This window comes from Bos javanicus, chromosome 24 (genome assembly GCF_032452875.1).
Source record: "Bos javanicus breed banteng chromosome 24, ARS-OSU_banteng_1.0, whole genome shotgun sequence".
Taxonomy (NCBI): domain Eukaryota; kingdom Metazoa; phylum Chordata; class Mammalia; order Artiodactyla; family Bovidae; genus Bos; species Bos javanicus.
In genome coordinates this window covers 25,063,588-25,080,035 of record NC_083891.1, presented here as the reverse complement: position 1 = coordinate 25,080,035, position 16,448 = coordinate 25,063,588, and the positions used below count along the sequence as shown (strand labels likewise).

At 41.0% G+C, this 16,448-nt stretch overlaps 1 protein-coding gene across 4 annotated transcripts in view; it reads left to right on the top strand.

Annotated features, from left to right (window-relative positions):
- Positions 1-11,995: 11,995 nt before the first annotated feature.
- The window catches only part of MEP1B (meprin A subunit beta), a 36,160-nt gene continuing 31,707 nt past the window's right edge, over positions 11,996-16,448 (top strand). For 2 of the 4 annotated variants that reach the window (XM_061399659.1, XM_061399657.1), the window contains exons 1-2: positions 12,130-12,218; positions 15,680-15,723. Coding sequence is in view for 1 of the 4 variants with exons in the window: in XM_061399655.1 (XP_061255639.1) it covers positions 12,156-12,218; positions 14,699-14,717; positions 15,549-15,593; positions 15,680-15,723 (171 nt within the window). In the remaining 3 variants the exon portion in view is untranslated. Of the gene's footprint in view, positions 12,219-14,698; positions 14,718-15,548; positions 15,594-15,679; positions 15,724-16,448 lie in introns of all 4 variants that reach the window. The other 2 variants (XM_061399655.1, XM_061399658.1) reach the window with 2 other exon arrangements.

The following is a 16,448-nucleotide window of genomic DNA, read 5'->3' as shown; positions in this document are numbered from 1 at the left end:
GCCTTTCTTAATAATCATTTTTTTTTTGAGTCTTTACAAAGTGAGAAAGTCTTGTCTGTAAATTTTTTTCAAATGCAAAAATAGTTATGAATATTAAATGAGATGACAAATGAGTTTGACACAGGAGATTTGGTACAACATTTAACCTGACATTTATTAATTTCACATCTATAGCTTTGTTGTTAGCTGAGAGGAAATTTTTTCACCCTAGATCTGTCTCAAGCATTTGTGTGGACAGCTCATTGTTCAAGCTCATTGGCTCTAGGCCCTGTTTCTATGGTGCCTAGTGGGTAAAACAGCTTGCTTACAGTCCTCTGAGTTGATGGTTTGGGCCGCTTCCTGGAACTGTCATGAAAAAACTGCCTATTCTTTCAAGAGAATTCAGTGCGGTGTCCATCCTGGGGGAGATGGGCCACTGTGGAAGGAAGCAGCTTCCATCCTAACATTTTTGGGCCACAAACCCCTTTGTTAGTCTGATAAAGCCAGATCCCTTCTCAGAATAAAGTTTCAAATGCATGAAATAAAATATGTAAAATTACAAAGAAAATCAATTATATTAAGATACAGTTATCAAAACAAATACATTTGTGACAATAATACTAATGTTTATTAATGTATTAAATGTCAAGATCTAGCTGCAGTCCTCGTAACTACCATAATTCACATCAGCAATGAGTATAAAGAATATTTTGAGATATCAACACACTGATCTGATATGAAAATATTGGGTTTTTTTGTCTTTAAAATTAAACTTTATTTTGGGATAACTAGAGTCATATGAAATGTAAGAAATAATACAGAGATAGTCCACATACTCTTTATCCAGTGTCCTCGCTGGTAATGCCTTGCAAAACTAAAGAACAGTATGACAATCAGAATATTGACATTGATATAATGGAAATGCAGACATTACTATTAGCATGTATCACCCTTTTATAGCCACATCCACTTTACTCCTGCCCCATACCTCTTTGAAAATATTTGTTATTTTTATTGATGACAAAGTTACAGTTACCACTAGGATTTGTAGCCTATTTTTGTGATGGAGGGAAATGTTACATTTTAACTAGAAGTGAATGATATTAAGATGTAATTATTTCCTCTGTTTAATTCAATTCGAACCCCTGAATTCTCTTGGTGGCTATGGATCTCAAGTTAAGCTCAATGGATGGTGAGGGATACCCTCCCGTCATGAATTATTATGTGGGAGGATTATAGACACCAAATAACTCTCAAACCTGAGAGATTCTGAGACTGTCTCTGATCTCTGTACTGTGCTGTCTTTAGTGGCCCAGACATGTCCAGCTCTTTGTAACCCCATGGACGGTAGCCCGCCAGGCTCCTCTGTCCATGGGGATTCTCCAGGGAAGAATATTGGGAGTGGGTTGCCATGCCCTCCTCCAGGGGATCTTCCTAACCTAGGGATCAAACCCAGGTCTCCTACAATGCAGGCAGATTCTTTACTGTCTGAGCCATTAGAGAAGCCCAAGAATACTGCAGTGGTTAGCCTATCCTTTCACCAGGGGAACTTCCAGACCCAGGAATCGAACTGGAGTCTCCTGCATTTCAGGCAGATTCTTTACCGTTTAGGTCACTAAGTCATGTCTGAATCTTTTGCAACTCCATGGATTGTAGCCTTCCAGGCTTCTCTGTTCATGGGATTTCCCAGGCAAGCGTACTGGAGTCGGTTGCTGTTTCCTTCTCCAGGGGATCTTCCTGACACAGGGATCGAACTCACGTCTCTTGCATTGGCAGCTGGATTCTTTACCACTGAGACCTGGGAAGCCCTGGGCATAGAACAGCTGAGCATTATTTGTGGCTGCAGGTTCCCATGATGTGTGTATGAGGATCAACTGCTTCTGCTTCTCACTGCCGTGGTGGGGGCCTGAAAGTCACAACAAAAGTGACTCTCTTCCCCATCTGAGGGCAGAATTTGTAGTTCAGGATGATGGGGCTCCCGCTCTCCTTCTTAGCTTACCGGGCACTTTGGTGACCTGTAAACCTCGTCAAAGTCAGGCTGTCTGTATTCTTCTCCCCTAGTATTGGCTCAGGAGCCCATCTCTCCTTTTAAACTGATTTTCTAAATCCAGATATAGACTCCAAGCAAGTATTTCACTGCTTGACCTTGGCACTTGGAGCATACCTGCTTTTTTTGTTTTAAATGACACTCATCAGATTGAGTTCTTACAGCTGATTTAAATGTCCCTGTAAACTGTTTCAGAGCAGGGCTCATGTCATTTGTTTCTACATCTCCGTCATCTAGCACAGTGTCTGGCTGTGGCTCTCTATAAATATTTTGGAACAAATGCATGAATGTTTTTTGAACTTTATATTTGTATTGGGGTATAGCTGATTGACGTTGCTGTGATCGTTTCAGGTGAACAGCCAAGGGACTCAGCCATTCATATACATGGATCAATTCTCCCCTGAAACCTGCTCCCCTCCAGGCTGCTGCATAACATTGAGCAGAGTTCCATGAGCTTGGTGTCCACTTTAAATACAGCAGTGTGTATATGTCCATCCCAAACTCCCTAACTATCCCTTCCCCTCATCCTTCCCCCTGGCAACCATAAGTTTGTTCTCTAAGTCTGTAAGTCTTTTTCTGTTTTATAAATTCATTTGTAGCATTTCTTTTCAAATTCCATGTATAAGGGATGTCTTATGATACTTCTCCTTCTCTGTCTGACTTCCTTCAGTAACGAATGCATGAATATATTAATTAAAGAATAGTTTAGTTTTTTAAAAAAATAATTTATCTGGCTGTGCCAGGTCTTAGTTGCAGCACGTGGGATCTCCGATCTTTGTAGCAGCATTCGAGGTCTTTAGTTGTGGCATGCAGACTCTTGGTTGCAGCATGTGGGATCTAGTTCCCTGACCAGGGATGGAACTCAGGCCCCCTGCATTGGGAGCTCAGAGTCTTAACCACTGGGTCACCAGAAAAATCCCTAAAGATACAGATTAGTTTCTGGTTATTTCCTTTGTTCATGAGCTCATTTACAAGAGTTCCTTTTTATGAACTCCTTTACCAGAGTTTTATGAATCTCTGGTTCGTATCCTGCTGCTGCTGCTGCTTAGTCACTTCAGTCATGTCCGACTCTGTGCGACCCCATAGATGGCAGCCCATCAGGCTCCCCTGTCCCTGGGATTCTCCAGGCAAGAACACTGGAGTGGGTTGCCATTTCCTTCTCCAATGCATGAAAGTGAAAAGTGAAATTGAAGTCTCTCAGTCATGTCTGACTCTTAGCGACCCCATGAACTGCAGCCCACCAGGCTCCTCCATCCATGGGATTTGCCAGGCAAGAGTACTGGAGTCGGGTGCCATTGCCTTCTCCAGGTTCATATCCTAGTTTGATCTATATTCCAGGCACTGCGTGTGTGCATGCTTCAGTCATGTCTGACTCTTTGTGACTCTATGGGCTGTAGCCCACCAGGTTCCTCTGTCTGTGGGATTCTGCAGCCAAGAATACCGGAGTAGGTTGCCATGCCCTCCTCCAGGGGATCTTCCCAACTCAGGGATCAAACCTACATCTCTTATGTCTCCTGTGTTGGCAGGTGAGTTCTTTACCACTAGCACCCACTGGGATTCCAGGCACTAACTTTATGTGTATAACTTTAAAAGCATACTGAACATGCCCATTTGTTTTATTATTTCTATTTCATACATAAAAAATGTTGAGACTCAGAGAGTTTCTTTCCCATGCTCAGGTAGCTAATAAATAGGTGAAGCTCTTAGCTAAAGGCTTAAACCCCAGTCATTTTGAGTCTGGTTCTATTTTCCCCTCGCTATAAGGCAACAGCTCTCAAAATATGGTCCACAGACCCCTGAGTGTCCCTGAGACCCTATTAGGGCTCCACAGGCCAAACTACTTTTATGAAATACTGAACTTTTGACCTGGGATTTTTCTGGTGACCCGGTGGTTAAGACTCTGAGCTCCCAATGCAGGGGCCTGAGTTCCATCCCTGGTCAGGGAACTAGATCCCACATGCCCTGGAGTCTCCAGTGCCCAGCTTCAGTGGTTGTGGTTAGGTGCTCCACAGGCTTAGTTGCTCCATGGCATGTGGGATCTTCCCGGACCAGATATTGAACTCATGTCGCCTGCTTTGGCAGGCAGATTTCTTTACCACTGAGCCATAAGGGAAGCCCCTTAAATTGTTATTTTAAAATAAATTATGCTCATTTAAAATTTTTCTCAGTTTTTAATTTTTATTAAGGTCAGTACTGTGTGATAACTCAGAACAATAAAATTTCTTTGGGATTTCCTCAGTCATTTTTCAGAATGAAAATGGGTTTCAAGAGAAAATGTTGGGGATGGATACCAAAGGGGAAGAGATGGGGTGGGAGGAATTGGGAGATTGGGACTGACACCTTATACACTATTGATAACACGTATAAAATGGACAATTGATGTGAACATCCTGTGTAGCACAGAGAACCCTACTTAATGCACTGTAGTGTCCTAAATGGGAAGAAAGTCCAAAAGAGGGGCTAGATGGCTTATTCACTTTGCTATGCAGTAGAAGCTGACACGACAGTGTAAAGCAACCACACTGCAATAAAAATTAATTAATGAAAAAAAAGAGAAAAGGTTGGTGGACAGCTGTAGAGGACTGCACACATGATAAGAAGGACCAGGAGACAGACACATGGCTGAGTGCTTCAGGGATCTCTTCTATTCACAGCTGACGACAATGAAGTGAATCATACAATCAAGCTTTTCTTTCTCAGTAGTTTTTGTGGTTTAAGTGGCTCAGGCTGAATGTTACTTCGTGTTCAAAGCTGGAGCCCAGAAAACAGAAGGAAGAAAGAGAACTAACCTCTCAAATTTCCTTTGCTTCTGTCCAGCAAGTTTTCTCCCTCCAGAGGGAGTGAAGGCCTGAGCAGTGCCACTGATGCTTAGACCCAACGCAGCCGAGTCCAGTTCCTCCCCGACGGCACCAGTCCAGGCTTGCGCGCTGCATGCGACCCTGTTTACCTCCTGCTCTCTTTCTGTTGTCCCTTGGCAGACAGTGTCATGTATGTATTCTTTGCAAAGTAGTTGTCATTTTAGCACATGTCTGGGTGGCTTACCTTCGCAGGACACTGAAACAAAATGAACCAAAAGCCAATTCAGGGAAAAACAAGCTGGATGACGCATGGGCACATGGAAGGTGTCACCTGCTCATTGTTAAATCAGATAAATTGCACTTTAGTGATTGTATCTAAGGGCTTAAGAGTGTCACCTTAGCTGAGCCAAATAGCCAATGAGCCATGCGCTCAAGATACATGGTTTTGAGGAAAAATACTTATATGTTTTTTGAGATATTAACTAAACTAGCTGCTTTTCTCATTACATAAAAAACCCATATTTACTTAAAGAACAACTGACAAACTATGGTAATTGGGTATTTGGCAGAAATTTCCTCAAAAATAAATGGAGTGAGCTTACACTGAATACTGCCATATTGATGAATAGCTTTTTACACCATGTTCGTGTTGGACACACAACCCCACCCCTGGGAAGGACTCTTACGTCACTTTGCACGTAAGTCTGATTTGGCCCAAGGAAACTGTGAAAACTTGATCTGTGCACAGGCAACCCAGAACAATAGGTCATAACAAAGCTTACTTTTCTTCCCAGTGGGAAATGTTAATTCTTATTGGACAAAAACATACAGGACAAAAGCATGTGGTTTTATTGGCTTCTGTGCCCATGAAAAACATGTCACATGCCTAGTGCCACTGGGGTAGATCTATAACAAGAGAAATTCCCAGATACTGATTTTTCAATAGTTCATTCTCATTTCTTCCAATAAGTGTTTACCAAACACCTATTAAGTGCCAAGCACTGGCAGTTACAAATTTCAGTGAGTGGTTTATATATAGTATATATAAATCTCAGTTCAGTCACTGAGTTGTGTCCAAGTCTTTGTGACCCCATGAACCGCAGCACACCAGGCCTCCCTGTCCATCACCAACTCCTGGAGTCCACCCAAACCCATGTCCATAGAGTCGGTGATGCCATCCAACCATCTCATCCTCTGTCATCCGCTTCTCCTCCTGACCTCAATCTTTCCCAGCATCAGGGTCTTTTCCAATGAGTCAGCTCTTCGCATCAGGTGGCCAAAGTATTGGAGTTTCAGCTTCATCATCAGTCCTACCAATGAACACCCAGGACTGATCTTCTTTAGGATGGACTGGTTGGATCTCCTTGCAGTCCAAGGGACTCTCAACAGTCTTCTCCAACACCACAGTTCAAAAGCATCAATTCTTTGGCGCTCAGCTTTCTTCACAGTCCAACTCTCATAACCATACATGACCACTGGAAAAACCATACCCTTGACTAGACGGACCTTTGTTGACAAAGTAATGTCTCTGCTTTTTAATATGCTGTCTAGGTTGGTCATAACTTTCCTTCCAAGGACTAAGCATCTTTTAATTTCATAGCTGCAATCACCATCTGCAGTGATTTTGGAGCCCAGAAAAATAAAGTCAGCCACTGTTTCCACTGTTTCCCCACCTATCTGCCATGAAGTGATGGGACCAGGTACCATGATCTTAGTTTTCTGAATGTTGAGCTTTAAGCCAACTTTTTCACTCTCCTCTTTCACTTTCATCAAGAGGCTTTTTAGTTCTTCTTCTCTTTCTGCCATAGGGTGGTGTCATCTGCATATCTGAGGTTATTGATATTTCTCCTGGCAATCTTCATTCCAGCTTGTGCTTCTTCCAGCCCAGCGTTTCTCATGATGTACTCTGCATATAAGTTAAATAAGTAGGGTGACAATATACAGCCTTGACTATATAATATATATAATAACTATAACTTTGGGTAATGACTGTCATACATAAGTGCAGCCAGAAAGAAGAGTGATTAATTCCTTCTTCCAAGTCTTTGCAGGCCTGAGATACAGGAGTAGAAAACTGGATTGGAGTTTGAGGACATAAAAACTCTTTTTTTGGGCTGTACCATGTGACTTGTGAGATCTTACTTCCCCATCCAGAGACTGAATCTGTGCCCCCTGCATTGGAAGGCTGAGTGTTTTTTTTAAACATTTTTTTTTTAGCTTTTTATTTAATATTGGAGTATAGCTGATTACCAATGTGATAGTCTCGGGTTCAGAGCAGAGCAACTCAGTCATAATATATGTGTATCCATTCTTCCCCAAACTCCCTTCCCATCCAGGTTGCCACATAACATTGAGCAGAGTTCCCTGTTGGGAACTTGCAGGTCCTTGTTGGTTATCTACTGTAAATATAGCAGTGTGTACATGTCCATCTCAAACTCCCTAATTATCCTTTCCCCCTGCCCTTCTCCCTGGTAGGCAGAGTTCTTAACCACTGGATATCCAGGGAAGTCCCTGAGGCCATTAAACCTCTTGAAAAGTCCCAGAAAGTAGATGTACAGGTATTAGCTTAGGAGCCCTCTCAGCTGGGACCATTTCCATCACAGAGGCAATGGATGCCTCCTGTGGACTTGTTCGAGCTTGGGGTGAATTCTTAATGACACCAAGCCAACTGAACTAGACTAGGGTTGGAGAACTTTGCAAGCCACCTGGCGGCCCTCTTGTAGTGGTGGGAGGAAGCTGTTTATCTCACCGTGCCACAGCAATTTCCACCCTCCCCACCCGCTCTTTCTTTATGGGCTGCCTCTTAGTATGAAACAAGCACAGAGATTTGAAGTAGGATCATTTGGTATAAGAACAGAATTGTTCCTCAGGGTCTCAGCCTACTGGCTTCTTGAAATCTGAAAGATTACTCTTTGTCCTTTGATATTTCTCTAGCATCAAAGGTGTGACTGTATTGTCCTTGGTGCTCCTCATGAACTGTAATAAATAACATCTGTGTCTTCAGCCAGGGTTATAGCTGACAGTCTAGACACTTGTATTAAGTGGCAACAGTAGTCACCTCTAGTGTGACAAGTAGCCATCCATAAACAGGTGATCATCAAGAGTCCAGGAAATAAAAGAAGAGCAGCAAAACTGTGATGGTTCATTTCATGTGTCAACCTGGCTAGGCCACAGTGTCCAGATATTTGTCAAACACAGATATAAATGTCCCTGTGAAAGTATTTTAGGTGATACTAACATTTATATTAGTAGACTTTGAGTAGCAGATGACTTGCTCCTCCTGTGGGTGGGCCTCATCTAATCCATTGAAGGATTAAAGCAATGAGAGACAGAGGTCCCCAGAAGAAGAGGAAATTCTGCCTGCAGACTGCCTTTGAACTTTTTTTTCCTTTTTTAAGTCTGCAACATCAACTTTTCTCTAGGTCTTCAACATGCTGGCTCACTCTGCAGATTTTGGACTGGCAAGCCTCTGCAATGACATGAGCCAATTCCTTAAAATAAATTTCTCTATCTATATATATATCCTATCAGTTCTGCTTCTCTGGAAAATCCTGAATAATACAGAAACATACCATGATTTTAGAAAATGGAATAAGAGATGGTGATTTTGGGGAGGGGCTTAGAAGATCTGTGTGAAGAATGTTATTTTGTCTGCTCGACACATGGGGATGCAGATGTCTTAGGAGCTCTTCTGCCCTTCACTTGGCTGGGACACTATTGAATTTGTGTCCCCCTAGCTGCCCAGGGACTTCTACAATCACCACACTCCCCATTCTTTTACTTTTTCATAGATCCATTTAGTTAAATTTAAATTTGTGTACTTCCCCAATACATTATACAAGTGTTTATAAGATTTCATAAGTCTAATATTGGGAAACTAATAAAATAACTTACAAAACTTTTTTTCACCCAGTTTTATTGAGATATAATTGACATACAGGACTGTGTAAAGTTAAGGTGACTTGATGACATATATAATAATTTGACTTACCTACATCATGAAACGATGATCACAATAAGTTTACTGAGCATCCATCATCTCATGTAAATACAAAATTAAAGAAGTAGAAAAAAAAGTAGTTTCCTTGTGATGAGAACTCTTAGAATTTACTCTTATATATATACTTTCATATATAACATACAGCAGTGTTAATTATATTTACCATTTGTACGTTATATCTGTAGTACTTATTATCTCTTTTTAAGTGAAAGTTTATCTAGAGAGATACATATTTCATGGACAGGATGTGGACCGTCTCAGAAAGTGAGTGGATCTTATTTATCTTATGACTAGAAGTCTGAGGCTTGTTCCCGTATTCATCCAATTCCCCTCCCCCACTCCTATCTCTAGGAACTGAACATCTGATCTTGTTTTCTATGAATGTGTTTGTTTTTGAAGCGTACATGACCTGCAACACTGTGTTAGTTCCTGTTGTACAACATACTGACTCAGTATTTCTATGCATTTCGAAATGTTCACCACTACATGTCTAGTCACCATCTGTCACCAGACGAAGATACGCCATGGTTACTGACTGTATTCCCTGAACTGCACACTTCATACAAATGACTCATTTGTTTTGCAAGTGGAAGTCTGTGTCTCTTAATCTCTCTCCTCTGTCTCTTTACTCCCCTCACCCTGTCTCCTCTGGTAACCATGTGTTTATTCTCTGTATCTATGAGTCTGTTTTGAAAAAAATATTTTTTATTTCTGGAAAGAGAATCAAGTGAAGGAAACAGGTATTACAAGAAGAAAGATACAAAGGCTTTTGGATCTCTGTTGCAATCTCTCTGCTATTTCTTGTTAGAAAGTTCTTTACTCATGGCCTGCTACTCTCAGGTCTAGAATGAACTCATATTCCCTGAGGATCCATAGAACTACATTCCTAAGGGAAATATGATTTCCTGATGGTTTAAGATGCTTTCAGAACAATTCATAAGGCAAAGAATCTCAAGCCCTGGGTTTCCTGTTTATGAATCCCTGTTCCTTTTATACTACCTGGAAGAAAGGAAGGCCAGGGGAGGACCAAGAACCAGAGATAGAGATGTTTTCCCGGGATCCAACATCAGGTTCCGAGATGAGCTTGAAAAATTTTCCTAGGGGGCGGGATAAAACCAGAGGTGTGTTAGACCAGCTCAAGTATAATTTCTGCATTAAAGAGTGTCACTGACAACCCCAGAAAGAAGGAAATGTAAAAGCCATCCATTAATTGTTGTCAAAACACATTATAGTTGGATTTCAGCTGTGCCTCCACGACTCTGAGATTCGTAGCGAGGCTGTGCCCGTTTGTTGTATTAATAATTAGGGTTCAAAACAGACTCCATCAGTCCTAGGATGCTGCCTCCTCTCTTCCTGCTTCCAGTTCCCCAACTTCAAATGTGAACTGCTTGTCCTGACACATATGGAATGCAGTCAGGAGTCTCAGCTTCACATCTCAGCTCACAAAACAGACATGTGTAATAAATACCTTTAGTGTTTTGTAACCAACATTATCATTTTGGGTCCCTATCCACACAAGTGGAGACATTTAATTGTAGCAAATTCAAGATTTCTTTTACCCCTAGGCTTGTGCCTAAACTTAACAGCCGAGGCCCCATCTGCTCCCGATGTCATCTGTCTTCACAAGCATCCTCCAAAACTTCCATCCCTCTGTCTGGGCTGGCTGTCATTCTGTGCAGTCTGCTGTGGAGACATTCCTATCCACATGGCCCGTCAGGCCTGGTCCTTTTCTTTGTTACTTCTGGGCACTCTCGGCCTCGGAGAATTTATTCTCCTCCACTGGCAGCTCAGACAGTATGGAGTCTGCCCACAATGCAGGAGACCCGAAGTCTATCCCTGGGTCGAGAAGATCTCCTGGAGAAGGGAATGGCAACCCCTCCAGTATTCTTGCCTGGAGAATTTCAAGGACAGAGGAGCCTGGCAGGCTATGGTCCATGGGATTGTAAAGAGCTGGACACGACTGAGAGACTAACAGACACACACACTGAAGACATGACTTCTTTTGTAGAGCATGTTGTTCCCTTGGATCTCTTACCAGGAAATAGGTGTGTTTGATTTTGGATCCCACAAACTATCTGCATGTTCACCAGGAACAAGTGAGAAATTGATCATCCCTACCATCTTTAACTTTCTCTTTTAACTCTTTTCCTATTCTCAGAGGGTGGGCTGAGTTGCTTATATTCGCAAAGAATCCTCCCTTCACAAAGTAGGTCTTTTGTCTGTGCATCATGTCTTTTCAGATCCTTTATTTATTTATGGCTGTGCTAGGTCTTCGCTGCTGATGGGCTTTTCTCTAGTTGCAGCGAGGGAGGCTTCTCTCTAGTTGCGATGCAAGGGCTTCTCATGTGGTAGCCTCTCTTGTTGCAGAGCACAGGCTCTAGGGCCTGGGACTCAGTAGTTGTGGTACATGGGCTTAGTTGCCCAGTGGCACATGGAATCTTCCTGGACTAGGGATTGAACCCGTGTCTCCTGCATTGGTAGGTGGATTCTTTACCACTAAGCCACCAGGGAAGTCCTCTGATCTTTTTTTATTAGTGCAGAATGAGCACTGGTCTTGACTGAAGGAAATACTGAGGGGAAAAAAAAATTCACATTTCAAAAGTATTATCCTACATCACACTTAAGTTGAGAGTGAAACTCTGGGAAATAAGAAAGCAGATTGTCTCTAAAGAGAAATTACCCCAAGAAGAAGAAGTGAGCAAGAACTGAGAGATGGGTTGGGAACACTGGTTTTTCAGTGTTCTCTTGACTTTGCTTGATGGGAATACTCAGGAGGGACATGTGTTCCTGTTTTGCTACTTTACTTGTGAATGTCAAGTATGCCCAATTTCTAGGACATTAATGGATTTTGTATTATAAATCAATACATTTTTATTAAATGAATGAACAACAAACAGTGATGGCCGTAACTAGATATATTAAAGCAGCTCAGGGCTAGAAGAGCAGAAAGAACTTCACAAATGTTTACATTTGAAAGATTGAGATTAGAAATTAACTTGATATTATTGTTCTCAAGTGGCACTTAATAATCTTGGGGCCCAGTATTACACATTAGAGAACTTATTTCGTTAACAGTTCTCAGTCAGGCGCTTGGCTATTGAATGTTGACACAGGGGAAATAAAAACCTACAAAAAACAACCAGTGAGCTCTGCAGAGCTGTGCTAAGGATATTGGACTTTAACTTTTTGATTGGAGGTATTACTACTGCAGTCCGCTGACCTGCCAGAGGGATCATTAAGATCAAAGGCTATACGTTATGATGTTTGCCTTTTAAGAAGTAAATGCTGCTCTGAATTTCATAGTTCACAGCTTTCAGCTGGAAGTGACAGCATGACTTCTTGGTATCTGCCTTGGTTTCTGTGCTCTGCTGCCCTCCTCTTGGTTTCTGGCATGGTAAGGAAACAATGTAGGGGGAAAAATTAGAAAAATTGGGGATAGTTGATAGTGATTACTAAAGAACAACCTGTTTGTTTTTTGCTTTTAAAGGAATTTCAAAATGTTAATGAAATTAAATTTTTTTTTTTTTTTTTTGGTGAGCAGGGGCAGGCAGAGTACTGGGAGTGAGAAGAAGGTGCACCAGAGGAAAAGTCAGGGACATGAGATAAAATTGTTTTCTCTGCAGTTTCATTGTTGTGTAACAAGTTTTCTTACAATAAGATGGAAACTTGAAAATCATTCCGTTTTTACTAAGGAATGTGATATGTATTGCTGTTATAGGAATGTGAGACATGACAGAGTGAATAATGAATGTCATGGGCACAGCCAGTGCTTAAGTCTTGTAGCATGGAATCTCTTTTCTTCATCAGGCTAGACCAATCTTTCTACAATGACAGGTAGCTGGTACCACAAACCAACTTGAGGTTTTATTTATTATTTTTCTTGGAGTGTAGTTGATTTACAATGTTGTGTTAGTTTCAGGTATGCAGCAAAGTTAATCAGTTATACATATAATCCACTCTTTTCCTTTCTTTTTTTTAAAGATTCTTTTTCCATGTAGGCCATTACAAAGTACTGAGTAGAGTTCCCTGTGCTATACAGTAGGTCCTTATTAGTTACCTATTTTATGTAAGTGGTTTGTATATGTCAATCCCACTCTCCCAACTTATCTCTCCCTCCAACATCCCCTGGTAACCATAACTGAGGTTTGAAATGAAGTTTCAAATGCCTGGGGAGAATCTTTAGTTGTGATTTTTAAATAACAATTATTATGTTGAACTAATATTCTGTGAACAGAACTACAGCAGTGAGAACAAGAGATACCATGGGAGACTCATTAAAACTGTAATTATGAATGAATGCTTGATAATGGTTTTCGGGAGGTGTGTTGGCATTCCTCTGTGAGGTGTGCCTGTGTGTGGCCAAGGTGTGAGACAATCAAGACACTGCTGCTGCTGCTGCTAACTCGCTCAGTCGTGTCCGATTCTGTGCGACCCCATAGACGGCAGCTCATGAGGCTTCCCCGTCCCTGGGATTCTCCAGGCAAGAACACTGGAGTGGGTTGCCATTTCCTTCTCCAATGCATGAAAGTGAAAAGTGAAAGTGAAGTCGCTCAGTCGTGTTTGACTCCTAGCGACCCCATGGACTGCAGCCTACCAGTCTCCTCCATCCATGGGATTTTCCAGGCAAGAGTACTGGAGTGGGGTGCCATTGCCTTCTCCGAATCAAGACACTAGTTAATATAAAAAAGGATGGTCACCATCCAACCAATTTATCCTCACTGCTTGCCAGATACCCCAGTTGATTCTAGCATGGAGATTCTAGAACCTACAGGTAATCTGTATTTAAATAAAATTGTCCCTTACATTTGTATGACATTTTATTATAGTTTGCCACATTCTTTCACATTATATCATATAACTGTCAGAATACCCAGAAAGCCAGCACTGACCACATTGTACAGATACTCCGAGTATCCGAGTACCAGGAAGGTAAACTGACTTGCTGGTAATTGGTAGAAGCAGGAATAAAACCCAGACCTACTGTCTACAAGTCCATGAGCTTTTAAAACTAGACTTCATTAAGAAATCTCAGATTTACTTAGTTTTTTCTGCTGGGTATGTGGTCTGGGTTTCATTTGGTCTGCTGCTGCCTACTTGCTTCAGTTGTGTCTGACTCTTTGTGACCCCATGGACTGTAGCCCACCAGGTTCCTCTGTCCATGGAATTTTCCAGGCAAGAATACTGGAGTGGGTTGTCATTTCCTTCTCCAGGAATCTTCCCGACCCAGGCATTAAACTCGCGTCTCCTGTGTCTCCTGCCTTTGTAGGTGAATTCTTTACCATTGAGCCACTGAGGAGCCCTTCATTTGGTCACCTGTAGAGAATCTATTTTCAGTTTGTTTATTTCATTTGCAAAGTATAGCCATAGTTTTTTTTTTTCTGAAGTATTTGGTATTGACTTTGAAGACAGAGTCTTGAGTAAAATGTGAAATTAAACCATGGTTAATGAGATCTTCAATAAAATTTTCTGTTTAAAGCGTCATTATAAATTATAATATTTTAATGCCAAGAATAAGTTATTAGATTTTTCAAATGAAGCTCCATGAATTCTTTAGAAAATCCTGTTTAATGTGAACACTTATTGGAGGGCAGGACTCATGTTCTGCCTTCTTTTGAATTTGAGAACTTGGCTTCTTGCTTCAGCCCTTCAAATTCATACAACAGACTGTTTCATTTTTTATATGAAATGAGAAGACCCTTGGGTCAAAAAGTTATCTTAGATTCTGATTTAGTTCTCTTCAATACATGCCAGAAACTAATCCATAATATTAAGGAAAAAACAAAACCCCACAGATGGCTAGATGGAAATTGGAATCAATAAGACTATGTCACAGACATCATAATAATATCATTTTCTTATGTGTTTGTTTCCCAGCCAACTCCAGAAATCTTTGGTGAGTCTACTTTGAGTTTTGCCCTATGTAACTGAGCATGGCACAGCACACACAGCAAAAGGTCGTGTGAAGAATAGAGCAACAGCACAGGAGAACTTAGGACACATTTAATGATAAGCACAATGCATACTTGCACTGAACTTTGATCAAGCACTGGCTTCTTTTGATTTACTGAAGAATGTTTTATTGTTTCTGCTCAGGGGTTCCACATACTCAGCAAAAAAAAAAAAAAAAGATGATGGTATAAGAAAGTCCAAACACAGTGACTGACATATTGGCATCCCATAAATGTCTACTATTGTTATTTTTGCTGTCTTTGTGCCAAATCAGATGGACCTGATGTTCTTCCTATTCAGTTGTACACTTAGAGGTTTGGCCATATTATCTACCTTTTGAAACTTAAGAATAATTCAAATGCAGATTAGGAATTTTGCTTGAGAGTTCCAAGGTACATTATTAGCAAGGAATATACATATATGGGTTGCTTGAACTGATTTTACCTTGTGTAAACATTTGCTTCCTATCTAGTCATCTAATCTAGTCTTTCAAATTAATATTATATGGAGTGACAAATTCCTTATTCCTGAAGTTATCTGTCATTCAAGGGACATGGGTAAAACAAGAGGATATGTATGCAAAACACCATAGCCCCAAGCCTGACTCAAGGGAGGTTCTCAATCAATCGATCAATCAATCAATGTATATTGAGTCAGAGCATGGTACTCTCTTATATGAGACAAAAGAAACTTGCTCACTTCTAATCAGTGGTTGATAAAGATTTTCTTCTTTCATAAACACAACATTCAATGTGTTTTATTATTTTTGTTAAAGATGTAGATAATGGACTTGACCGGGATATATTTGATATCAATGAAGGTTTGTGGATTTTTAATTTTACATTCTTTATTAAGTGGGGAGTTTGAATCCAATTTGCTAACAAAAATTGTTATCTTCCTTCTTAGATCTGGGACTGGATCTTTTTGAGGGAGACATCATACTTGATGAGGTGAGTTGAAACAATGCAAGGAAGAACTTTCAATTAATCACTGCAAGCTGAAATCAAGTACCTGACAATGACGGGACAGTGTGGGCTTTGTTAAACCCAACTGTCTCTAAGCACGTAGGATCATAGTTGACACATTTAGTCAATGAATACATTATATGCTAAGGGATTCACATAATGGTATCTTCATCATTCATTACTCAGATTTCTTTGTGGTTAAAGACTGTCACTCATCTTGCATGCTTTGCTCTTACTGATCTAATTGATTTTCATTATTGCAATGCTTCCCTGGTAGCTCAGCTGGTAAAGAGTCCACCTGCAATGTGGGAGACCCTGGTTCGATTCATGGGTCAGGAAGATCCCCTAGAGAAGGAATAGGCTACCCACTCCAGTATTCATGAACTTCCCTGGTGGCTCAGATGGTAAAGAAACTGCCCACAATGTGGGAGACCTGGATTCGATCCCTGGGTTGGGAAGACACCCTGGAAGAGGGCATGGCAACCCACTGCAGTATTCTTGCCTGGGAAATCCCATGGACAGAGGAGCCTAGTGGGCTATAGTCCATGGAGTCACAAAGAGTCGGACATGACTGAGTGACTAAGGACACATGAGATATTTATTTTTAAATAGAACTTCATTGATTAAAGCTAGTTGAAGCAAAATTAACTTGAATTGGTAAATTTAATGAATCTGGCTTTTTATCATAAGAGAGAGATTTTGTGACTTGT